Source organism: Peromyscus maniculatus, chromosome 15 (assembly GCF_049852395.1).
Source record: "Peromyscus maniculatus bairdii isolate BWxNUB_F1_BW_parent chromosome 15, HU_Pman_BW_mat_3.1, whole genome shotgun sequence".
NCBI lineage: Eukaryota > Metazoa > Chordata > Mammalia > Rodentia > Cricetidae > Peromyscus > Peromyscus maniculatus.
The window spans coordinates 9,314,693-9,341,438 of record NC_134866.1 but is presented as its reverse complement, the minus strand read 5'-3'; the positions used below and the strand labels follow the sequence as shown (position 1 = coordinate 9,341,438).

General features: G+C 42.4%; 1 protein-coding gene across 6 annotated transcripts in view; it reads left to right on the top strand.

Annotated features, from left to right (window-relative positions):
* The window catches only part of Ctnnd2 (catenin delta 2), an 881,165-nt gene that overhangs the window by 774,740 nt on the left and 79,679 nt on the right, over window positions 1-26,746 (top strand). For 5 of the 6 annotated variants that reach the window (XM_076551692.1, XM_076551693.1, XM_076551691.1 and 2 more), the window contains 2 exons: window positions 6,268-6,342; window positions 7,362-7,512. In XM_076551692.1, the coding sequence (XP_076407807.1) occupies window positions 6,268-6,342; window positions 7,362-7,512 (226 nt within the window). The remainder of the gene's footprint in view (window positions 1-6,267; window positions 6,343-7,361; window positions 7,513-26,746) is intronic. The other variant, XM_076551694.1, reaches the window with a different exon arrangement.

The following is a 26,746-nucleotide window of genomic DNA, read 5'->3' as shown; positions in this document are numbered from 1 at the left end:
CAGGGTCCAGGAGTGGCACTGAGGTCACTTTTACAAGGAAACAGTAAAGGAGGAGTCAGCACATTCCCAGCATTGCTACTTAAAACCTCAGTATAGAAGCCAATGTTTAGAATTACCTCTGGCAGACCTTTACAAGCAGTCTGTTATTTAAAGGAATGCCAGCCGCTATAACATTCAGACCCCCAGATATGAAAAGTCTCAGGCAAGATAGAAGTCAGAGCCTATTTTCTCCTGATATCACCATAAAGGCCGGAGGAAAGAGGCAGGAAGCAATTCACACGGGCTAAGGGCCATTCTGTCATCTTCAACATGTGACTCCAAGACTACTCCCATTGTTACACCCACCAGCAGGAAACAAAATTCAGTCTCTGGAAAGAAATATTCCACCATGAAAACCACAGTGGCATCTCTGTTCCCTGCTGATAGTCTAGGATTGAGGTGGAGAAACACTTCCATGTGGTTTTGCCCCCCACCAGAATGGACAAGGATTGTAAAATGGACCTATAAACCTAGATTCAAAAATAAATTCGTCTCCTTTCATGAGAAAAAAAAAACTTTCTCTAATAGAGTCCACTTGTGCTGCAGAACAAAGTGTTAGTATAAAGTAATTGCAGTTGAATTCTTCTGCTGCATAGAACTTCCTCAGAAACATTATGGTTACAAGAATAAAGGCCTCATCATCATGGCCTCTCCAGACCATGCCACACAACAAAATACAGATTCCCCCTACCTGTGTCATCAAAAGAAGAAATGTTTTAATATCTCCAAGGTGGAATTCCCCTGGCTCCATGAGAAAGATATCAAGACCAGTCCCTTATTTTCATGAGAAACTACTTTTACAAAGAAAAAATTAAGGGGAAGTTTTTGACGTGGTATTGAGTAAGAGAAAAGTAAACTCTTTGGGTTACTTTTCTTGTCTCATATTGAATAGAAATGATCGCCAGCTCAGCCTTGCCTGTGCGCAGTGGCTGGGAGTCTGCCACCTCCAGTACACCCTGCTGGTTAGAGGTCAGGGTGCTGGCCGTCTCCCCGCCGCAAGGACATATTTACACAGTGCTATCGAGGGGGAAATGTAGCTGGCTGAGGGTGAGATCTGAGACAGCCTTAGTTTCATGCATGCAAGACCTATCACCAGAAGCAGTTGCATCAAATTCCCTGAAAGGCATTCCTAAATGGCAGATGCACACAGAGTTTTTTTACCTCCAGTATTTGAAAAAAAATTCAGAAAGGTTAATGTTTAAAGATAAGTTGTTTTAATTGATTATTGCTGCTCCTTGACATGGCCGACAACTGGTTTACAGGTATTTGCTCAGCTTAATGGATGCTTTTCTAGGTCACTGTCCATTAAACCTGGCCTTCTTCACTTCTTACATCAAGATCCTTTTCCTCCTAGGAAACCCCATCACCTGAACATTAGTGTTATCAGCAAATACGTGTGATAAAACTCAGTCTTTGCAGTACCCTGACTTACATGTAAGAAGTATGAACAAGGGAAAAAACCCACCCTATGAGCACACGATATCTGCTGCCGCCTTAGCCAACGTCTCTGTTGATAAATTCTAGCTTTGCTAACAAGGAAATTCTTCGCTAGTCCCGTTGACCAGAGATTTCACTTCTCAAAGTAAATATGGGGATTTTGAGGACAAAAGTGTACAATCTTATTACATGACTGAAATGAAAGAACAACACATGAATGCCATCAATGTAGAGGAACCCTCATGGGAAGGGCTTTGTGCTGACCTTGCCCAACTACTCCATGAATCCCATAGTAGCCGCCAATCACAGTTCTATTTCTTTATAGACTTAGTTACTCGATTAATAACAGTAACAACAACAACAACAATAATAATAATAGAAACAATTGTAGTAACATGAGCCATACAATAGAAACCACATGGTTTCTGAATATTTAGCACATTCTTTTTGTAATCAAACTTCCAGTAAAATAATACTGAATAAATAAGTTGGCCCATGGGGAATGTTCTGCTTATAACACTAATTAGATTGCCAATAAAATAACACGGCCTTATAAATAAATAAATTCAGAAGCAAATTTTAGACTCTCGTAATTGATACTAAAGTTGTTGTTAGGTATTTTTTCATTTTATGGAATAAGAATCAAGCACATTGAGACTCTATGAGAGCAGAAGATGCTAGAATACTTCTGAAAAGTTAAATCATGGGCTGAGATAAATGAGTTGGTAAGGCACATGCCTTCCAAGTATGAGAAACTGACAATCCCCAGAACCCGTGTTTAAAAAGAAATAAACTGGGGACTTATCATGCATGGGGGGGGGTTCAATTTTATTTGGAATCATTAGGTTTTTAGAATAGGACATTTCTTTACCATGTCAAGAGATAAAGTGGGGAAATACCTACTTTAATAATTCCAGGGGAGAATTGTCTGCCATTTAACAGAAGATCTTTTAATAGCTGACTGTACCACTAAAGCAACAAAAATTTAAAGAATAGAAAATCCATCAGTTCAGAATTTTAGCACTATCATGGGTTCAGCTCCAAAAGAGACTATTTTGTTCTTAATGGAAAACATTATCTTCAGTTATTTAGTGCAGTATTAGCAGAGAAATTACCTCTTACTTGCATAAATCAGCTTTAGTGGAATTGTCTCATTCTAAGTATGGGATAATTTTTAAAGATATTGTAACCATCATTTGTGTTTTATTCTGGCTGATATTTTTGAATTAAGTCCCAGGAAATCCACAATTGAATCAGGCAACCTGGATTTGAAGGATTAAAAAAAAAAACTGACTTTACTTGATCTTTCAATCCCTCAGTGTAAGTAAATTGATTAGACACAAATAACTTTGTTTTGAGTAGTTCTTACTGGGTTCATTCCCTGAGCTTCATTTTGCCAAAAATGACAGAAATGGAAAAAACAACAATCTAGACATTTGTAGGTGAATTCAGCAGAATGCAGCTGTCCCGTGTTGACGTCCCCTATCTTCTGCTGACCTCGAGGTGGTGCTGACTTTGGGTTCTGTGAGCATAACTCTGTAGATGGATAGGTGTTGGATCGTGCATTGATTCTGTTTCTCTGTGTGGAGTCATCTTTATCCTACGGCGCCTCCCGTCTGGGGCACACCGTGGTGTGATGGTTGGTGGCTGGACCACTTTGCTCTACTGTCCTCTCTCAGTCTCACCTCACTGTTGAGCATCCTCGGATGCAGACATACCTCCTCCATGCTAACCCTTCGAATGTGTCACCTGCTTCCTAGTCAAGTAAACCCTCTGTAATTCTTCTCTGTAGCTCTTTTTTCCTTCACACTTCAGCCCGTAGAAGCCCCCAGGGCTACCCCTGGTGACACTGGGGTCACAGAAGCCTTCATACTTCATGGATGCCTCCAGGATGGGACTGAAAATTTCACTGGTTAGTTCTTGGCCTCTTCCATAGTCCAATAAGGGAAGTCATTGGTTGACTCTCCATTCTGCCATCTTTGTTGAGGGCGAGGGAGAAAGTAACACCACCGTACCCTCCCACATCAACAGCTTCTTCCTGGACACTCCAGGGTTGTCATGACAGCTCACGAAGTACTGTTGCATCTCTTACTTCTTCTTGTAATGCCCCACACATTCGTTTAGGGGCTCTGTGTGAACTCTGAAAAGTGAACAGATTGTTTTCTGCTTCTTCTAATCCCCTTTCAATATATCCAAGCTTGTACCTGGGGTTGTGGGGCTAGCCTTAAAAACAACCATTTACCTTTTCTTCTCTGTTCCATTATAACAACATCTCGTGGAGCCAAACAATGGCCCAATTCTGCCCAGGAGAAAAAGGAAGAATGCAATGTTGCCTGTCTGAAGTATCATCTCATTCCATGTAAACAAAAGTGACCCTCTTCTGACATAAACAAGATATTCCAGTTACATGTGGCTTTTGTGTTAGTCTTAGTGAATCAGGACAGCCGTTCCCAAGAATAGATTTAAGTGCCCAGTGGGCCAATTTATAGTACTTAACTATCTTTTACTCAGGAGTTTAGAGGCAAGTTAAATGGATCATTGGCAATTAAAAATAATAAAATGAAAAACAACATGAGTTGATTACCTTGTAAGTTCTATGAACTGGGGTGAAGATGTTCATAATTGAAGCCGTCCTACAGAGGGACAAGGGAGAGTGGGTGTCAAGCACACTGACTCAGAGATAGAGCTTCATGAGTTCAAGACCAGCTTGAGTATTCCCAGTCTGCATCATGCCGTATTTGCCTTGTCTCACCTGTAAAGTAGGACGAGTAAGGCACCTGCTTTACAGAGTTGAGAATTAAATGAGTTCAAACATACAAAGAAGTTAGAACGTTTCTGGTAAGTGTGTTATTAGATGTTAGCTAGAATGCTCTGAGGGAACTTGCCCTCCTGAGCCATCTTTGGGAACTCCACATCAGGGACAATTTGAACCTGGCATCCTGTTCTGCTCTTGTGCCTGGTCCTTGTTCTTTCTTCCTCTTTCTCCTTCTCCCTGTTCTTGCTTTTCCCTCTTTCTCTGCTATTTTTTTGATAATCCTGAGCATCTTATCTTGATCATGGGTCACTCTTCTCAGTGACACCTGGTTTACCTCCCCGCTTTGTGCTGCCCTGCTCAGTGCATACTACCCTCGGTCTTTTGACAAAACGTCAGGGTTGAGTCAGGTACTTTACCCCGATCAGGGTGAGGTATGTACACCTTCCTCTACTGTCTGCTTCCTTCAATGGCACCCATACTTGCCAAATAAAGCTTTTGGCAGCTCATACACCTTTCAGACCACCACTGGGCTTAAAGAGAAGCAGCCCCGTTCTCTTCTGGAACACTGTGTGAGCCTCATGCTTCTACACTACTCGCACCTGGGAAGCATTCCACAGTCCCCAGGCTTCTTTATCGACACCATGCCTTCTGTTCTTTTAACTCCTTACTGGGTGACTCATAGATTTCCAGCCCACTCCCTGGACTTCTAGGCTAATGGCTTAAGAACATGGCAACCTCCTATCTTGGAAAGTCTAGAAAAACTCATGCACATTTGCAGCACCTTTTGAATATGTCTACGGCAGGCTGTAGACTATGGTGATATGAGAAGAACCACACACACAAAACACACACACTATAAAAAAAAAAAAAAAAGGTTCCAAAAAAACAAAAAAGAAGGTTCTGCTCTTGGGTCACCTGAGTGTCAAATCCATTCCAGGCTGTCATTTTTCATATCATAAAATACATGTCTGATACATGTCTGAACTCATACGTATTGGAAGCCTACAGGCTTTTTTTTTTTTTTTGGTTCAGTTTTGTTTTGTTTCCTCTCAAGTTCCTGTCAGAGTTAAATGGATTCTCTTCATTCTCCACTTACCAGACTATCTTTCCATCCATCCTAGAGCAGATGAGTGTAGTACTGGACCTTCCAAGAAAACCATAGCTGTCCCATTTGGGGACATTACAGATACGGTAGTGTGGAAGATAAAGTGGCAGCAGCAGAGAGCGTGATATCTTCAGCCAAAGGAGAAGCAGATTCAGGGACAGGGTATCTCTTGTGATGAGATTATTTAATGTTTTATTTAATATGTCCCTGTTGATAAAGTGATGGTGCTGGTCTTCCTGCATTTTGAGGAATTAGAAGAGACCTCAACTGTGTAAACCAAGAGCATAGGCTTGGCAGTGGAAAGAGAGCCATTTCTAAGGCCTGTGCTTAGGATGCCAGGAACTGTTTACAATGGTCTTTCAGGACAAAAGTATCCCAGTATTATTTATTATTAATGTGCACTTTTTAATTCCTCCATGTTGACCCAAAGTCTGAATCTCACTCTCTGAACTCCAAGTTCTCTCCTTAATATTATAGAAGAGGCCAACCATAAGCGGCTGCGTAAGCTTAAGCTTCAGTCTTTTCTGGATTAAGTGCTAGACACTCAGCTAGAGAAAGCAATGAATGTGTGTCTAGGGGAGGCCATGTTTCTTTGTGGGGGGCAAACGTACACATAGAAGTGGGCACTTCCTCTCTGGGAAGTGGTGTCAGAGCCACACAACGTGATCTAGCTCAGTGATTTCAAATCTTGGTGTTTCTCTACTGTCGACCGGACTCCTGAATAGTGTTTCTTTTGCTTCTGTACGTGGGGCTGTTGAGTAGGCTGAGCGGCGCCATGGTGAGTTGTATCTGTGTGCCTACGCCTCAGGCACAAAGGGGAAAGAAGAGAATCATGCGATATTGAATGATGGTGATGAAAACGATGTGAATGTGACTTCTAACGTAGGATGGGATGAAGTTGTTTGTTTTTTTAATCTCATATTTCATGCAGGGCTGGGCTGAGGATGTGGCAGGCATGGCGTATGCCCTACGTTCACTGCCAGAGGGGGCTCCCTGCCTGCCACAGGTGAGAGCCAGCTCTGGGGTGCCTGTCCCTATGGGGGATTGGGGGGCTGGAGTGGGCCTGGTGGGGGAGGGGTGGGGAAGGACTGGTTCCCTCAGAATCTGAATCCTCTTTCCTGAATGTATTTTTTCCAGATCATAAGTGAAATTGCAGCCAATCAAACCCTGACAATCAGTTTTCCTCACAGCTGTCTTTGGAACAGTATGGAACAATATAAAACATGCATTCACGTCTACAAAGCTCAGGCTACCTGCATTTTCTTAAATGACTGAGTCTAGGGGCTTTATCTGCCCAACAATACCTCTTCATTCAACAGGAAGTATCAGATCTGTTCCATAAGGGCACCAACCCCAAACCAAAACAAATTGTGTCTTTAAAAAAATAGGACATTGAATGATAGCCCTGGAAATAATACATTTTTATCTTAATGTTCTTATTTCAAAAAGTGTTATCATTTTCACTCTTGCTTCTCAATGCCATATTTTCCTCTTCCCAGTCCTATATTCTTTTTTTCTACTAATTTCTTCTCTATTGATGAACAAAAGGCCTCTTCCTTTGCATGCATGGCAGTTGATCTCTACGGGCCACCTCAGAGCTCTCTTTACAAAGGCCACCCATATCCAACCCACACCACTTCCTGCATATTGGTGGTTCTTTTTTTTATTATTATTATTTCTCTAATATCAGTAGTCAGCTCTGCCCACCCCAAACCTCCACATCCTACAGCATCACGGGTGCACATCCTGTAGGTGGCATCTAGCCCCGAGTGCTGAGAACACTGCCACAAGAAAAAGGAGCGGTGGTCCACGAAGTGACCCTGGAACCTTTATCTTAGGTTCGGAGGGGGAAAGCGGACACCGTCCAGTGCATGTCTAACGTGTTCAGCCTGTTCTGCAGCTAGGTCATGGCAAGCCAACCTTTTCGGCTCCTGCAAACAGCCGCCTGACAAACCTCGGAGCTGTTGGCTTTCTAGGGCTTCTCGCCCCTCTTTCTAATCTCCTTTGCCTTCCCTCTTTTGGCAGTGGTCCGTATATATCCGAGCCGCTGTCCGGAAAGAGAAAGGCCTGCCCATCCTTGTGGAGCTCCTTCGAATAGACAACGACCGTGTAGTATGTGCAGTGGCCACGGCACTCCGGAACATGGCCTTGGATGTCAGAAATAAGGAGCTCATCGGTATGTTCTCTAACTCAGTGTCCTGTTGAGCAAGTGTGTGCGTGTACAGCTGAATTCCTCTTGAGAGCATGTGCATGTGGGGACAGTGTGTTTATTAGGAGCTGTGTGTTTTCCAGCTTTCCTGCTTTAATCAATGCACTGGTTGGTCCTTTAGAACTTAAAGGAGAATATGGTTTCTAATCTTTGCAAATGGAAAGCGAACCTTGTGCTTCGTGTTTAATCCTTTCGTCCCAATGTGCTGAAGCTCTGCTGTGCTGTTTGTGTGCTTCCTACATGGGGGAATTAGGAAGCCTGGTAGGGTACCTGCTCCTTCCTCCCACTCTCTATTTGTATTCATTTATATGTTTGGTTATCTATTCCTGTATTATTTATCTGTTTTCACCATACTTAAACTGAAAGAATCTCCCCTAAGAAATATCAAAGATCTTCTATTAAGGGGGCATTAAAGAGGTAATATATGTATGTGCCTCTTCTACAAATGATTCTTCATTCCCTATCAGTTCCAGGACTGCTCTAGGTCCAGGGAGTTATACCAATGAATGAAACAGACAGGAAGTTTTGGGACACTCTATACAATAACCAAGACAAATAAATGAATCACATGCTGCCTAGAAGTGTTCTTTGGGGGAGGTGGTAAAGGAAGCTTTCATTGGTGAGCTTGAATTTTTTTTCAGTTGATTTTATATTTATATAACTACTTAACCATTTTAAAATGTTCAATTCCATGGCATTTGGTGTGTTTCCAATGCCATATAATTGCCACCTCTGTTTCCAAAACATTTTCTCATCCCAAAAGAAACCTGTATCCATTAAGCAGATCCTGTTCCTCCTACTGTGGGGGCGACCAAGCTGCTCCATCTCAGTGAACTCCTCTGATCTGGATACCCCTTATGTGTAGATTCATGGAAAGTGAGATCTTATGTGTCTTGTGTATAATTCCTGGAATGGCTGTCAGTTGTTCTATTATGCATTAATAAATTATAATTGTCTAATTAGAACACAAAGCGGTATTAGCACACACGAAATGTGGAATAGTCAAATCAAGTTACAGTTAACATAGTACCTCACAAGCTTTGTCAAGGTCTCCACAGATAGCTCATGCTGCCCTTGGGTGGGTTGAATAGCCAAGACTGGCCTTGAAGTTATAAACACTCTGCCTCCGACCTCCCTAAGTGCTAAGATTATAGTCCTGAACCACTATGCTGGAATCAATATTTATTTGAAATGTTACTCTGTAATTAAAAATTCTTTTAAAATCTGGGCTTTCTTTTAATTGTGCCTTTGACCAATATCAACTTATCTCTCCCAGCTGGCAGCCTCCAGTAACCAACCTTCTACTCTTGCTTCAAAGAGAGTTAATTCGTTTTATATTCTACATTTATATTTCCCTTGCCATGAATGCCCCCCAGTTCCATCCATGTTGTCACAAATGTCATCATTTCCTTTTAGTTTAAGTCTGAGGAACAGTCTATTGGGTACCCCACCTCCTTTATGCTCTCAGCCATGGATGAGCACAGGGTGTGGATATGTGCCCAGAAAATGAACTTTTCTGGATCATATGGAAATTCTACTTTTGGTTTTTTAATGTAACTTCCAGAGCATTTTCCATGATGTCTGCACTGATTTACAATCCCACCACTGAAATGCAAAGAAAGGTTCCCTCTTCTCCACGCTTACCTTCATCTATGAAAGCTATTTTGACAGGTGTGAGGTGATGTCTCCTGTGGCTTAATTTGCATTTCACTAATGATCAGTAATGTTGAGTATTTTCTCAGCTATCTCTTGGTCATCTGTACGTCTCCTTATGAGACATATCTAGTCATACTCTTTGCTCGGTTTTAAAATGAGCTGTTTTCTTGCTGTTGGGTTTGACTCTGTGTGTGCTTTGGTACTAACTTCATGTCGGGTTTAGACTTTGAAACATTGACTGTCAACCCCCAGGTGCTGATCTGCTGCTGCTGTCAGTCATCCACATCCTTAGCAGAACTTTTTTTAGTTTGATGCAATCCTGCATGTATGTTTTGAGTTTTCTCACTGAGCTTTTGGGGTCAGATCTGTAAAAAAACTAATGCCCAGGCCAGTGATTGTGTCACTTTCCCCCATAAGTTTTCTTTAAAACATTATGCAATGTCACATTTAACTATGTAACATACCTTGAGCTTAGTTTTACATATTGGCTGAGATAAAGGTTCATTTTCCTCCTCCTGTACGCAGCCTTTCCACTTTAAGGTGTGGTTTTCAATGAGGGTAAGCTGGGTGTGGTTGTAAGGAACGCTTTCAGGGACGGCCTGAAGGAAGGTAGCTATGCAGATGTGGAGAGGGAAGGAATCCAAGCCGAAGGGGCAGCCTCTGCAGACGGTGTCCTGGGATGGGAGCTGGGAGCAAGTCAATGGGTTTGGAGCCTTCGAGAGGCCTCGTTTGTCTAGCAGGGGAAGTAGTGGGCTCCTAGAGCAGAGAGGCCTTCCTGTGGCTCTCTGTACGGGGGAAGGTACAGGACAGAGGCCAGCTGATGCCTGGGAACTGAAGACTCTGCAGGAACCCACATGGAAATGGCACGAGCTGCCTAGATCACTGTTACAAGGGTGGCACTGGAATTGAGGAGATGGCACAGTACCTTGTGGGCTTCCTCTATGACCCCTGGACAGTTGACAGGCTCCCATCCGGCTGTACTGCAGCAGAGGAGGGTTATCAGGAGATGGGATCTGAGATCTGAGCAGCAGGGAGCCGGGCCAACCACAGCAGCTAAGGTGCAGCTTGCTGTACCATTTGGCAAATTTGGAAAAGTGAGATATAGTGGGAAAACTCTATCACTGGATAGTTGAAGAACTAGGCATGATGTGCTGAATAAACTCTCAGTAATACAGGAACCTGACGCCTTTCCCCTGCCATTTTCCAGTGCACATCAGAGCCTCCACTCAGAACCAAAGTATTTGCAGGGTTTCAGCCATTCATTTCCTAAGAATAAAATCAGACTTTAGGTTCTTATCACCTCTCTCTCTCTCTCTCTCTCTCTCTCTCTCTCTCTCTCTCTCTCTCTCTCTCTCTCTCTCTCTCTCGTCATTGTCTATCTTCCTAACAATATTTTATACAGAAGGACATAAACTTGCAAATTTGGTATTTGTTCTTAGTTTTGGCTTAATTTTAGTATTTGCAGATTCAGTGTGCTTTGTATATTTAAACCAAGCTAGTAGATCAAAAGGTCAGAAAACCCTCTGCATATACACGTTTCCTTTCCTTAAATAGCTATTCCAGACAGGACCAGCAACGGGCCTTCCAATAAAAGCCTCATAGCTTCTCTCTAACATAGAGGGGAAAAAATCAATAGCTAATCAGTCTACTGCCTGAATGCTAAGTACCAGGTTTTGTGCGCTTGTGTGCTTTATGTCTTTTGGTGGATTAATATATAACAAAATTGTGAGCTATCGATTGGCCTCCTAGCTCCTAGGCATCTCTTCTTTCTCTGAAGCCAGTTATCCAGTGGTCCATCTGAGCTTGGAGCACCTCAAGCTCCACATTGTCCATTAAGTTGTTACTGTCAATTGTCACCGAGTAGGAAACGGAGGCAGCCGTTCAGAAACAGAGCTAGAAGCACTGAAGCCACGGGCCTTATGAAAGCAGTTTTTTTGTTTTGTTTTGTTTTTGTTTTTGTTTTTGTTTTGAATGAAAAGAATAGAATTTAGCAAAGTGCTGACATTCTGTTTAGGAGAAAGCACACGTTACTCTTGTCGACCAGTTGACTCTAAATATTGTATCAAAGTGATTGTTTGTATCGAGAAATGATAGACAGCACATTATACATTGAGGAGAAACCATGACTTTGAACCAAGGACGACAACAACATCAAAGAAAGACAAGTGTGGCCTTCTTGTCCTTTCTGTCAACTCACTCTGAAAGTTTTGGTGACCTCGTCTGGGATCATGACCTTGAAAGATCCTCTTTCTGCAGGTGTCCACACACTGCCCTCACCTCAGCAAACGCCACTTTCCCAAGAGAAGCTTTGCTGTAAACCATCCATCGACCCACCCTACCCCCTTCCCTGATGGATTTTTAAAAGAGATGATCCCTATTTAAGAAGGTTCCACCTAGAGCCTTTCAACTTCATGATACTATGCACTCAGAAGAAACTGCTTTGAATTTTTGAGATCTCCTTGTGTCTCATGCTAGTGATTTTGTCATGCAGTGTTTTTTTTCAACACTGGGCAGGGGCATTAAGTGACAACTCCCAGTCAGCCGTGAAATCATAGGGGAAGGAACTCAGGTTCTGCTGTGCACTGTATTGCTAAGCTCTGGCGTTCAGTAAGTTAGGTGTATGCAATGCATAGGCTGACAACATTCTCAACTTATAATGGTGTGTTGTGACATAACCCCAACACGATGACACTCTCCCTGTGTGACATTACTTACCGGTCTTGTTTCTTTCCCCTCCACTGGGACACTAGCTAATAAGGAGCTGATGCCTGGTCTTATTTTCTGATATATTCCATGTGAATGGAACTATATGCAACCCCCAGCAGGGATTTGATAAATGTTTGCTGAATGGATAGCTGAGATAGATTTTTTTTTCCTATCCAACTATCATCTTATACTCTATGTCAGAAAAAAAAAAAACATTAAGTAAACAAATTAAAGAAAACATCAACCAAAGAAAAGGATTTCATGTTGATGAATAACCAGAAAGTCAGTTCATTTTTTCCTTAGCTGTTCCAGATGCATGCAGGCACTTAGAATTTCAGAAGAAACCCAACTTTTCCCATCACTGGTTCAGAGGTTTCAGTTTAAATTACAACTCTCTTGGACTCTTCTCTTAATTGGTGTGAGAGTGGGTGGACAGCCACCTTTGTACTCGAGGGATAGATCATCTTCAGAGGACTCCATTATCATGAAGCTGTTGAGTAAGCAATGGTCACATTACCCTATTACATCTGCTGAGAAGCAAATAGTATCACACTCAGGAGCCTAGCTGCCTCCACTCTACTGATCTTCTCATTGGGCTGTTTCCATGGTTATGTGTACATCTCTGCAAACTGAAAAGTATGTTATAGATGGATCCTGAATTCTTCTTAATGACATGCCTCAGTAGCCGAGGTTAATGCACATACATACATACTTTGCAACCTTCAGAAATGTTAATTATCCTTCTATGTAATGTAAGTTGTTCAGAAGAATGGTAATAATTAGCTTCCCTGAAGAGGGCGTTTCATGTCATCTCACTTTGTTTCCAGTCTGCCTTCCGTTTCAGCACTTGAACAGTTCCTTTCATTATGGGAAGTTCAGTGGGAAGGACAAGAATACTCTTTCCTAACTTTCTTTTCTTGTCCTGATTTATTTTAAATGTTTGGATTAAAATATATAAATATAGTTTCTTGGCCACTCTAAAGACCATGTAGAGTTTGCTGGAGATATTTAAAGAAAGGCAGGAAACTTTCCGTATTCAACCAAAACAAATGAGTGGATGTAGGAAGTAGGAATGTTGTCCATAGTCTTACAGTCCCGCTCTCCCTACACTGGATCTTATTTAGTGAGACATTGTACTTTCTCTTAGAGACCTGCAGAGCTGTGAGGAGGCTAAAGGCAGGGAACCTCCACAGTGTTAATACTGTCGTGAGTGATGCATGGTTCGGTAAACTTCCTTTTTCATTTATTCATCCAGTGAGTGAATTCTTGATGAATAACTGCACCTGCCGAATTCTAGACCTGGAGATACTTGCTTTCATGTGAACTTTGACCTACATTCTTGCCTAAGCTGGAAATCCCAACCGTATGTTCTTTGAGGACTAAGTGGAGGGCTGCGCCTTTGCCATTAACCCCATAGCAGTGATTTCACTTGAAATCATTTTGAAAACTCTATGTAAATTTGTCCGCATAGGATTGAGAAACATCCTAGTCACCCTACCATTTGTGTTTGGCATACGGTGTTTACTGTGTCCCCTGGCAGAACTGAAAAGCAGAGGGCTCAATAAGACTTTATTGGTTAAATCAGAGAAGTACATGAGTGTGTGCGTGCATGTGTGATTTTCTTGTCTCGTACCAATAGATCAGGGGTAGCAAAGGCTTCTGGGCTATATTACCTCCATTCTGGGAAGCAGACCTCCCAACTAGTATCCATCATCACATGACACCATAAGCACCTCCTTCATCTGTGCCCTTGACTCTGATGAATTTCATCTGTGTCCAGGGAAAGTGTTGAGACTCTAGAAACCTCAGGACACTCCAGGAGGCTATGTGTCATCTCTAATCCTGGGAATGGATAAACTTCACTTTATTAAGTAGATCTGAGGACATTTTAGAAACCCACCTTCTCTGCATCTCAAAACATGCTCTTCAGCCCAGGGCAGATGTTGTTTTAATTAAAACACATATAATTTCAATTAATATTTAAAGTGGAGGCGTGATTTTGCAGACAGGGTGATTTATGAGAATACTCTCTGCTGACTCACTTAAGTAAATTGGTCTCTCAAGCCAGACCCTAGCAGAAGGAAAGCTCAGCTTCAGCCAAAGCTTCACATCTTCAGATTGGTTGCTTGTGTCCTGACCCCCAGAACCCAGTCTCCCAAAGGCTGCTTCTCTTTTTCATGAAGCCACACAAGTTCCTTGTTAATTAAGTTTGGACACCTATTGGGGAAATGTTAGTAACTGGGCCTGGCAGATAAGAATTCCTTAGAAGGGTACTTATAAATAAATCAAAGAGTCAAAAAATTACTTTATTAGACAGGGGTTTAATGGTTCATCCCTTGGAAATGTTTCATGTAGGAAAATGCAAATGAGAAATTTCCAGTTGATTCCAGTTCAGCCTAAAGACCTCAGACAAGACAAGGAGAGAGAAGGGGGTAGGGATTCATGTTGACTAGGCGTTCATTTAATGCCTAGCCAAACAATTCAAAGAAAATGCTTAGAAGAGGGGATATGTGAGAAATGAAGTGACTCTCTGCAAACATCCCACCAAATCTTGAGAACTTAAAAGCAGGAGGAGGACTTTAGGAGGATAAGTTGTTTAAATTGCATTCCCTTGTCAATCCCCACTCCTAGATCTCTGTCTTTCTGTCTCTGTCTCTTTCTCTGTCTCACACACACACATGCACGCACACACACACACACACACACACAGAGTCTGGATCATATGCAGAGAAAGTTTTACTCTCTAATCCTAAAAAAATTGTTGTACAAAGACTTTACACTTTTTAAGATGAGTATTCCTTTAGTCATCATAGCTGATATTTGTTATTTACCCTGCTGAATCTTGAGAAATGACCAGGCAGGTGAATACAATTGTCATTAAGCAATCAGATTTAAGAGTGAAATGGTATCAGACAGTGGCCAAAGTCAGATGGGCCAGAGGTTCTACCCTGAGATGCACACGAGGCAGTAGGGGAAGGCAGATAGAGCAGAGATGAGCAGTCATAGGGAGAGAGGACACAGTGACTCTGCAGAGACAGGCCAGGGAAAGAATGAGCTGGAAGCCGAGAGATACAGGGTGTGGGCATCCAGGTAGCCTGAGGCCAAGGCAAGGGTGTTGGTCTATTGGTACAGGAAAACTAGGGTCTGCTCCTTGGAGTTCTTAGTCATGATAATACCAGATTTTAATAACAAACTCAAAGGAAAGCTTGAGGCTTTCAAAGAACCCCAAGGTAACATGCTGTAAATGTGGGCACCTGTCTGGAAAGGGGAGAGGGAAAAGAGAAAGAGGAGCAGCCCTGCTGTTTGGTTCAGTCATCACAGACATTGGCCGCATGGGACACACACAGCCAAGTGGCAGGGAGGGGGGAGTTAGAAAAAGAATAAGGAAGTCCAAGCATCAGGAAAAAATATACTTAGGCACTGACCAGTGCTGAAAACGGAAGAGACAGAAGAGAAGGAGAAAGATAGGGTAAACAGACCCAGCAGAACCTTAGTGTAGCTAGAGTTTTCCTGCCTGGCCCACAGTCAGGACAAATCTTTGTCACCTGCCAGTCCCACAGCCGCTCAAACCCAACCAAGTAAACACAGAGACTTAGATTGCTTACAAACTGTATGGCCGTGGCGGGCTTCTTGCTAACTGTTCTTATAGCTTGAATTAGTCCATTTCTATAAATCTATACCTTGCCACGTGGCTCGTGGCTTACCCCGGGCATCTTCACATGCGGCTTGTCTTGGCGGCAGCTGGCTAAGTCCTGCCTTTCTGTTCTTTTATTTCTCCTCTCTTAGTCCCGCCTATACTTCCTGCCTAGCCACGGCCAATCAGGTTTTATTTATCGACCAATCAGAGCAACACATTTGCCATACAGACCATCCCACAGCACAGCCAAGTGCAGACCATCTCAGACACCTGCACTCGGGCCCGTGATCCTAAACATCCTCTATGAGGACCTGCTGGGTAAAGCCACGAGGAACCCAAGAACGAGCTCCCACAGGACATACAGAACATCCCACAGCACCTTAGAGCCAGTGGCCCCCTAAGTGACTATACTACTAGTGGGAATTCTGGGAAGGAAAGTGTGGCAGGGTCCTGTGCTGTTCCCTTTTGGGGAGGGGGCCAAGTAGGCACAGAGTCAACAACACAGACTCTGGGAAAATGTCGAAACAACAAGCTTAGTTTATTCAGGAAAAAGCAAGCCTTATATACCCTCCACCCCACCCTGGGGGAAGGTCTGATAAATATGCATCTGCTGGTGTGACATGTCCTCTCATTGGTCCAGGTCATCTCAGATCATGTCTCAGCTGCTGTTGCTAAGGCCCTTAGGTAGACCCAGGTTAACTCTCAGGAAGTACCTTATTACTGGTTTGAGCCGGCTGGCCCTCAAGCCTGTTAGGGCTGAGTCATCCCACAGAAAAGGACCGTTAGATGGTTAACTATTCATTCTTTTGCCTTTAACATTGCTTAAGGAAGAGTTGCCTTCCAGAGGAATGGTCCTGACCTGACCTACAGCTAAACTTAACTCTTGGAGGAGAAGACAATGGTGTGTAGATTCCATTCTGTACTATAACACTATGAAGTGGTTCCCACACCAAGAGCAAATTTTGATCCAAAGTCCAAGGAGTCAAGAAGAAACATGTCATTATGTTCATGCTGCCAGACAGGAGCCAGTGGAGCAATTAGTAACAAGCATGGCTGGAGTAGCTCCCAGGAGCTCCTTCTGGACTCTCCGGAAAACTCTTCACAGACCTTTGATGTACAGAAGGGTTTTCATCTCTCACACCCTAGGAAGTTCATGATCCTTTACTATGTGATGGAAATGACTGTCTTTATTTATAATAAAATTACTTATTTGATTTTGTATATTATGCCTTTAATCAGTACCAGGTAGAACGAATAACTTTGAAAAGTACAATTAAAAAGACAAAAGAAGCCGGTCCCCTAATGCACTTGTATCCTCTGAACCCCTGACAATATCATCCTTGTCATCATTTGGTAAACGCTTAGGACAGATGGCATGGGATGAAGTGGACCGAAACCACTGTGTGCTGCGCTGATTTTAAGTAGGAATGAGTAATATTGCAGCTCCAGCATTAGATAATATCCTGTGCTCAAGACAGACCAAAAAATAAAACCCCAGTGGTCCTCACCTTGGGATTTGAACAGTTTAATTTGCTTGTCAGAAAGACAAGTTATAGCCACCGAATGAAAAGGAATGGTATTAAATCTTTAATTAAGTTCACAGACAAATGTGCCTGATGCTTGTGTGAGTCAGGCCATTTTAAAAGTGACCTTATTACTTTTAAATGTTAGGAACCCAATAGTTTTAACTTTCACTCACCATCAAGTTCACTCTAACTCTAATTTGAACCCTGGCTCTCTACTTGCTGCTCACCCGCCCCCCACCCCACCCCACCCCGTGAAGAATGCACTGAAATGCTGATTTCTTCTCTACCTTTTCCTTCACTCCATGAGGCAAATCTGTAAATCCGTTCCTTGAGTTCTCCCTCCCTGTGCCTCTCTCTTTCAGTTCCAGCCCAGTCCAGCCCAGCGCCCAGAGTCACTCCCCTGTCCCTTCTCAGCTTTCTGCACACAGACCTCCCCCATCATTGTTTCCACCCTGACACCTGTGAGTGGCTTCAGCTGAGAAGGATTCAGGGTTCCCTAGGGTAAGTGATGCAGAATAAGCCACATCAGTTTCTCCCTCGGGAATCTCCTCACTGATGCTTAGTACAACAGGCACATATTAAAAAATCATTTGTTTAACTTTTTGAGATCAGAGCTGCCCCCATAAAATCTCAGCAACATGATTGCATCAACATGGGCTGAACAAGGACACCCATAAACACGATAAGGCGCATGGGGCGGGGCTTGGGAGGCCTCAGCCGGGAAGAACTAAGGGAGACTGAGGGAGACTGAGAGCAGGAGAAATGGTCTCATCTGGGGCACATTTTTTTTAAATCTTGCTCTGATTGTCCAGTTGCATTTGATAGATTCATAGTCTTCATTTCTACGACACGCATTGCCTAGCCCCTGCCCCCTCTCTTTTGTCTCTTCCCTACTTTCTCTCCACCACCTTATTTCAGGGCTCTAAATCTGCCCCCACCCCTCCCACCCCTCCCCATCCCACCCCACCCCTCCCCACCCCTCCCCTCTCCTTTCTTTTTGTCTAGAGTACATCTAAGACTTCACTTCCAAGTTTTATATCTGCTCTCTTCACTCCATCCTCCCCACCCTGTATAATTCACCGACCTCTGGAGTAAGTCTCCTCTGCCTCAAGTCCTTCAACTTCCTGTCATGAGGGTCTTTGAAGATTAATTCCCTTGGGCATTTTTTTCTCATCTGAAACTATTTATTTATTTATTTATTTATTTATTTATTTATTTATTTGCCATTCAGATTATCTCTGCTTTGTGGATTCTTGAATGCTGCACACTCCCCCCAAGTTTTGAGTAGTTTAAAGATACCATTGTGCTGACTTTTGCTCTCCATTACTTTTTTTATGTTTTATTCTTTGATGAGTGTATACTTTTAATGATAGGTCATTCATTCTTACTGCTGTTACCTTGAATGTATGTATTTTATGCTTCCTGGTTTGAGGTAACTGCTCATATTTACACTAATATTTTGTCTATTTCCAACTTTCTTTCTGGGATTCTAGCTACGTCTATGTCACATAAGTCTCACTCTGTTTTGGATATTCCATTCCTCTTTCATATTGTGTTTTGTTTGGATAAATCCCAAGTCTCTGCCTTCCTGTTCATGGTCCTTTAAGGACTGCTTTCAATTTTCTGTAAGCTATCCTATGAATGCCTCATTTCTGAGGTGTTTTCTGATTCCTCAAGTTCCACTTCATGCTTAGACATTTGTCTCAATTCTCTGCTGATCCTGTCCATTTTTCTCACACTCTCCATCTTCCCTCTGTAGAAGTTTCATACTTGCCCCACATAAAGTCCTTTTTCATCGTCCAACGCCTGGATTACCACGGATTTGTCCGTGACTTTCTTCTTGCATGACGCTTTCCTCTTCTTTATTCTCCACGTCTTGTTATGGTGTGCCAGGTATTTTGTGTTAAAAGAATACAATAGGCTGAATTAAGTAACTCCTTCGATAAAGAGCACCCCATTTTTATTAGGTGGCTAAGTAGGGGGCTGGGTTAATTTAACGCACAGTTAAGCCAGAGCCCCGCTTGACTTAAATTCTGTCTGGTCACACTTTCCTTTAGAGTCACTTGTCCCTGAGATCAAATGTTACAAGAGGATGGCCAGCGTTAAACTTTCAGTTGGGCATGAAAGAGGGCCACTGAGAGGTCCCAGAGATTCTACACACTCCACAGCCCTGCCAGGCACCGTCTTTCTGGGCCTTTCTCTTCCTCATAATGTCCTTTCCGTCCTGCTCTTCCCCTCCCTCTCAGTAGTGAAAATCTGCTGTAGCCTCCTGGACAGGTGCATCACTTACATTTCCGGTCTTAAGTAACATTGTTTCAACTGTGTGACTCTTCAGCTCACAGCCTTCCTTCCTGCTGGACGCTCCCCTCCCTCTTTCCACTCACCCAGTTCCCATTCAGCTCCTACACTTCCGGTATTCCTCTGATTGCTGCTTTACCTCTTCTCAATCTCTCCCCTGCCCATCCTCAAGGATAATTCCAGGCGCCACTCTTTCGCACACCACCTGAGGGAATGCCAGCTTTCCCCGTGTTTGAACTCTTTCCTGTTTATGTGTATGTACTCCAAATTTAGCACTTCGGGGATGCTGAGGACAACACTCAAGTATCTCCATGCAAATCAAGAGTCGTGGGGTCATCCCCTCACCTAGGCGACTAACTTTTTAAGATGAGAAAAACGACACTCTTTGTTTTCACCTTCTACGCTTCTTTTGAAAGCCCTGACTCTGCCTAGCCTTGGGTAACACGGCAGTGATGGCACAGGTCTGAATCATTTCATTTTAGAGCATATGACCTCCCCCTGCAGCGTACGCAGTGTCTTCCTCCTTTGCTGCTACACCCCAGCACAGAGCTGTTCTGGTACCTGGAATACTAATAGCACCTGAGAATGGAATGACTTAAACTCCGAAGTATTGTGATTTCACAAACCAAGCTTACGTTGTCATGCATAGATTTTAAAACTTATTTTCAGTAGGTTTGGAATTATTGCCTGTACTATAGCTTCTTCTATAGCTGAGAACTGCTTAGGTTCACCTAGCTGGATCAGAAACTGGATATGTAGAACTGTAGACAGCCCGGTCTACAGATCCAGTTTCAGGACAGCCAAGGTTAGGCAGTGAAGGAAACCATCGAAAACAGAAATTTGGTGAAGATGTAATTGAACGAGGGAACCATATTCCAGCCCCAGCAAGCAGCAGAACTTGGCAGCTTCAGCCATGTGGTTCTGGCTTTAGAGTCAAGGATAGAAGAAAGGGACTATGGGACCCAAGGAAAGCTGCTGAAACCAGGCATGTGTCAGGGGTGTCCCTGAATGGAGGCCAAGAGAGGCCATTCTGTGAAGCTGTGAAAGAGAAGCCTGGACTGCCTTGGAACCCCCAAGATGTTGGAAATGCCAGAGCCATGGGATGCCTGCTGAGGAAAGCTGCTAACAGGGAGTGGAACCAGCCCAGGAGAAAGAAGTGTGTTGCAGTCAACAAAGCTGAATGGAGTTGGAGGTCTGAAGAGTGTTTTGACATCAAATATGGAGGACATGCAGAGTTTGGAGTTTGCCCAGCTGGTTTTCAGTCTTGCTTTGATCCAGTATTTCCTCACTCTGCTCCCTTCCCTATGTTTTGGAATGGCAATGTATATCCTATGCTGTTATATGTTGGAAGTGTGTGATCTGCTTTTTGATTTTGATTTTTACCTGGAGATTACAGTTAAGAGACTGCATGAATCTCAGAAGAGACTTTGAACTTTAGACTTTTAAATAAGTGTGAGATTGTTATAGACGATGGGGACTTTTGAAGTTGGACTGAATGCATTTTTGCATTATGATATGGCTATAAGCCTTTAGGAGCCAGGGAGTGGTATAATGGCCTCCAAAGGGAGGGGCACTATTAGGAGGTTGTGTGGTCTTGTTGAAGGAAGTATGGAGTCACTGTGGAGGTGGGCTTTGAGATCTCATATATGCTCAAGCTGCACCCAGTGATACATACTACTTCCTGTTGCCTGCAAGCCAAGATGTAGGACTCTCAGCTCCTTCTCTAGCACCATATCTGCCTGCATGCCCTCATGATGAACCTCTTAAGCTGTAAGCTGCCACCTCAATTAAATGTTTTCCTTATAAGAGTTGTTGTGGTCATGGTTTCTCTTCACAGCAATACAAATCCTAAGACAGTCCTCCTTTATATTATTGTTTATAGAGGATAAGTATTTGTAATTGAACTGCCAGTTCAGCCAACATTGCTACTAATGTCAATATATCTAGAGTTTAATTTTTTCGTGTGTGTGTGTGTGTGTGTGTGTGTGTGTGTGTGTCTATATATGTGTATGTGTGTATCAAGAGAGCAAGGAATATCAAAGGAATATTAGCCCTTTTTTAGTATAATCTTTGATAACATTCATAACTCATGAAATACAAGGGTTCTCTTTAGTTTACCCAAGGATTCTGACTTTACCTTTCCACTTAATGAAACGCATCATGTTCAAAGACCAGTTTGATCAAGGGATAGGCTAAAGAAGCTGCTGAAAGTATCGAGCACAAGTGTGAGGTTGGCAGCCATGTTCAGGGATGCCAGTGTTACCGGGACAGTCTCTTGTGGGAAGTGGCATAGTCTCTTATAACCTATGCATCTCTTCTTGTAGACGTCAGAGCTTACCTAGAGGACTTATCATAATTCATGCTCTGTGTTAATAAATGCTGCTGTGTAGGGGATGGTGATACACAAATGGCTGTTCAATACAGATGTGGGCTTTCTTGAAATTATTTTCAGTCTTCAGTTATTGATGTGAAAACCCACAAATGTGGACAAGCAGCTGCTGATTATTCTTTGCTGCTCCTGTATCATAACAAAATGGGTTTCTTTTTATTTAAAATTTTTTTTATTCATTTTACATACCAACCACAGGTCCCCCTCTCATTCCTTCCTTTTAAACATACTCTGTCTGGTACAGGAGAGACACAGCACAGGGAAGCATGTGCTATGAGGGACACCTGAGTCTTAAAAAAAAATTTTTTTGGGACTCTCCTCCATCTTGTCTCCTTCCCATAGCCTGACTGTTCACATGTGTCCTGTGAAGAATGCCTCTCAGCTTCAGTGCCTCAGACTCTAGGAGAGGCTAATTCTTCCTCTTGACGGCCGAACCTTTGACCTTGCCTTTGCAGCTGTTGCTAATCTACTAAAGTAAGAGAGACAAAACATTAGGGAAAGCCAAGGAGTAATTCTGTTGCTTGAAGTGAACCTTTCTGAGTGTATTACCTTCTCATTTACACACCCCTCCCCCCAAAAAAACCAACATTGGGACCGTATTTCTTTCTGGCTGATACTTCGGTCATTCAGGCTGTGGAAGAGGACACAGTAGGTTGGAAACAGGGAAGATAGGTGATAAATATTGTCAAAGATATTGCTTAATAAAGAAGGAAGTATGCTGTTTCTAATCATCTTCATGGCATAAAAAAAAAAAAGGAAGCATTTTCCATGAAGCAAAAGACCAACAGTAGGTAAAACCATTTGAATTACAAGTCAGAATGGGTCTCCTCTGGATCATTATTCCATACTGCAAGCCTGTAACTTGCTCCTCTGAAGTGAACAGTAATGATCTCTGAGTGAGAAACGGTGCGGCGAGCCTACGTTCAGGACGTCTGCATCCTCCAGTGTGCACATGGGGTTTCATCCACAGTAGTTCGGCACAGAAGGGAGAAAACAGAGGGAAGAGAGCATCGTCCTTTTCCCACGGGGTCTTATGGCAGCACTTTCTATCTGCCCTGTTTATCCTTTCCCTGTCTGGCTCCCAAAGGAACCCCAACTCTCAGAGGCTCCACGCAGGCATGGGGTGAAGGGCTTAGGGGTTTGGAAGTGGAGAGAAACTTTGGAGAGTGTTATCATTCTGTCTGGTGGTGTGAACCTGGAAGAGTAGAGCCTAAAAATGAGATGGACTAAAGTCTCATGCAATAGCCATCTTTATTCAGGGCATCAGACAATTTATATTCTGAGGGTATTCTGAAGGTTAGGCAAGTCAAATGAGAAAAGTTCACTTCAGTTCAAGCTGTATACGGTCACAAGGGCAAGGTCACATGAGATCAGGCTGTATACAGTCATGAGGACAACTTATGCCTGGAAACATCATTCTGAATAATGATGGGTAAGATGATGGGCAACCTGAAGAAAAACCCACTCCTCCTATTTACTGCACCTGGGAGGGGCATGAAAACACATTCCAAGAACAACCTAAGTACAAGGCTTGTGAGCTGGGCTGGGTCTAAAAAAATAATACTAATAACTAATAATAGTAATAAAATAATAAAACCCAGAATAATACGAAACAAATAAACAAAAAAAAAGAGACAAAGAAGAAACACATGTAGGTGCAGAGACACACACATTTTCACACCCAGAAATAGCATCAAAACAAAACCATAAACCATAATCTATAAGTAGGAGACCTATAAGATAAAGGGAAGAAAAGTGCCTAGAGAAAGCATTATGTGACAAAAAAAAAAAAACCTCTACATACCACTGAGTGTGTTTTGTGTTGGCAATCTACTGTTGGGCATGGGGCCTGCCCTTAAGTGTAAAAAAACAACTTTTTAACACTCTCTCTCTCTCTCTCTCTCTCTATATATATATATATATATATATCCTTAAGACAGTCTGCATGCCAGTGCTGTGACATCTGCCATTATCATCATCTTCAACAACAGATAAAAAAAATCCTCATTAATGGACTTAAGTTTATTAATTCCATGTCATCCATTTACTTCTGTGAACAAGGGCCCCTGTCCCAGATCCCCCCTCTCCAGATGTTGCCCATTTGTGCATTTTGTGCCCAAAGCCACTTACTGAAAGTTCTTTACATAAAAAAAAAATAAAATTTAATTTTAGATATTTCTCATGTTATCAGACTTTAAACAATCAATGTCTTAATTGTTATTTCTTTATTACTTTATCTATTACTGTAGATATTAGCAGAATACAGTTCATTAAAATAATATGTATGTCATAAATCTTAATTGAAATTTAAATATAAAAGCAAAATTGTATTGGAAATGCATTCCTTAGATGAATGGGCTATTTTTCCTCAATCAATGTATATATTCAAAACTGAATCCTTCTTATTGCTTGAATGAACAGGATTCGGTATCGTTCTGTTTTCATTATTGTTTTGTTTTGATTCATAGGTTTAAATCTAGGAAGCAGGCTTCATGTATCTAAGGTTAAGGGCTGGCAAAGCCCTTCACTGTAGCTGTGAACATCTCCTCTGAATTTCTTTTGCTTTTCATTTCAAAAGTCTCATTAGGGTCAATCATTGAAATCTATTTTCAATTACCTACTAATGGACACCTTGATTTCATCTCCCTTTGATGTTGTTGAAGCTAAAGAACTAAAAAGTTCTGTCTGAAAAAAAAAGCAATGCTCCCTCCCGAGATGTGACTCCTTTGCAGGCCCCACTTGGTCCACATTTTGGTACCTTAATTTCATCCCACAGGATGTGAACCATCCTGGAGCAGAGACAGCAGGTTTGGTCATGAAAAGAAAGAAAGGAAAAACCACAAAGAACATACCTGCACATTTTGTAGCCAGTGGTCTTTCTGGTAACAGTGCATAGGGAAACTGAGAATCTGACATGGGTTCTCTAGACCTCCACATGCCCTCCAGACACACTGCATGGCATCTCAGGGCCTGTGAACTCCATTTACAAAGTGCTGTTCCAGAACAACTAGACCTGAAAGACTGTAGCCATGACCCCAAGGTTGTTCCCATAGCCCAAGGTCAGCTTTGAGAAGACCATGTGCCTCTCAAGGGCATGAGCCCCGATTTTCCCAAGCCATTTTCCTGAGTGCCCTTTGTACCTCAGATCTCCAGAGTGAACATACTGTGAGAAAAACAGCCACTGAGTGGAGTGTGGACCACAGGATGAGATTTAAGAGTTACATTTTAAGTTAATAAGTCTGCAGGACAGGTTTTATGCTAGATCATCATTTCTTATCTACACATAGAGAGTCATTATTGGGAAAATGAGTGTAGTACTTAAAACTTTCTGGAGACCAATTAGATATAAAGAGAAGTCTGGCTTTCTGGCTGCTGGTGTCACAGTCCAGCTCTTATGCCATAAAAGTCTAATAGGCTGTTTAATGTAATTGTCATGATCCTGTAATAAAAATAGTTAACTATTGGGAGCTTAGTGTCATGTTGATTCTCCCTGTCTATTGACTTCCAAGAAATGGAATTAATTTATTTATTCGTTTGAGCAATAATTGTTTATGCCTGCTGTGCATAACACAGTCACAGTTTAGCATCAAGTGTTCTGGTTCGTAGAGCCCTGGTCTACTGTTTCAGACAGTCCCCAAAGCAAGCAAACAATATTGACTTCATGGTATAGATATGATAAAATGGGATAAGGCGTCACAGAGTAATAAAGGAGAAAGGATATTCAATGTAGTGTTCAGGAAACGACTCTTGGATAGGAGCTCATCATGGAAACATCTTCAAGGTGTGTGGAAACAAGAGAGCACTGGCTGCAGAAGCCCATGGTGTAGGAGGCAGCTGGCATGCGGCTAAAACAGGGCATGCGTTCTAGCTGGCAACTGAGCAGCAATCAGTTGGATGCTGATGCTGTGTGTCATGCACAGGTAAGGGACTGGATTGCTTCTCTAGGGCTCTGTGCCAAAGAGATCAAGCCTGGATTAACATTAGAGTGTTTACTGGTTACCAATTGGATTCTAGGCAGTAAGGAAGGAGAGTGATCAGGAAAGCTTGGCTGCAGAGTCGGAAAGGTGACAGAGCAGCCAGGAAAGGAATTTTTAAAGTGGGACCAGCAAGACATGCTGATGGATGGAGAGCAAAGTGCTCTCAATAGAAAGGACAAAGGAGAGGAGGAGGGGGTAATAGAATCAGGAGTTCAATTTTAAACTGGAAGTTTGGAATATATATTAGACGTGAATGGGAAGCAGACAAATGGGAAGCTGATAATATGAGTTTGTAGATCAGGACAGTGGTACTTATGTCCCCTTTGTAAAAATTAAAAAGGAAACTTTAATATGGTAGTCCCCTAAGTACAGAAAAAAAAATTTCTCAAGGAAGCTTCATTTTAAAATAAAATGGCCAGGGTGCTGGAGAGATGGTTCGGTGGTTAAGAGCACTGGCTGCTCTTGCAGATGGTTGGGTTTGGTTGTCAGCAAGCACATGGCGGCTCACAATCATCTGTAACTCCAGTTCCAGGGCATCTGATGACCTCTTCAGTGCCCCATGGCATCAGGCATACACATGGTGTGGATATGCAGGCAGGCAAAGCACCCATATACATATACATATATATAAAATAATTAAAAATAAAAATTAATAATCAAATAAAATGCCTAGCCACGGGTATCCAGGCATTTTGTAGCTTTTTAACCAAAGATGAGCTTCTTAAAATTTTTTCTCTTTCTTTTTTACTTTTAAATAAAAAGAAGTAAAAATGAAAAACCTAAGTCCACATATGTTCCCATAATTTCAAGATGACCTGTAGGTTATATTGTGAAGTGTTTTGAAAGTCATCACCCTTATAATAATTATTATATTTGATCATGAGCTCATGGCTACAGTTCATGTGACCCAGCTTGTTAACCGTCCCTGTAAAAGCCAATCAGCCCACAGGACTGGGAAGTGTGGGTCTCCAGTCACCACCCTACGCTCACTTCTTGGCTATTATTTACTTCC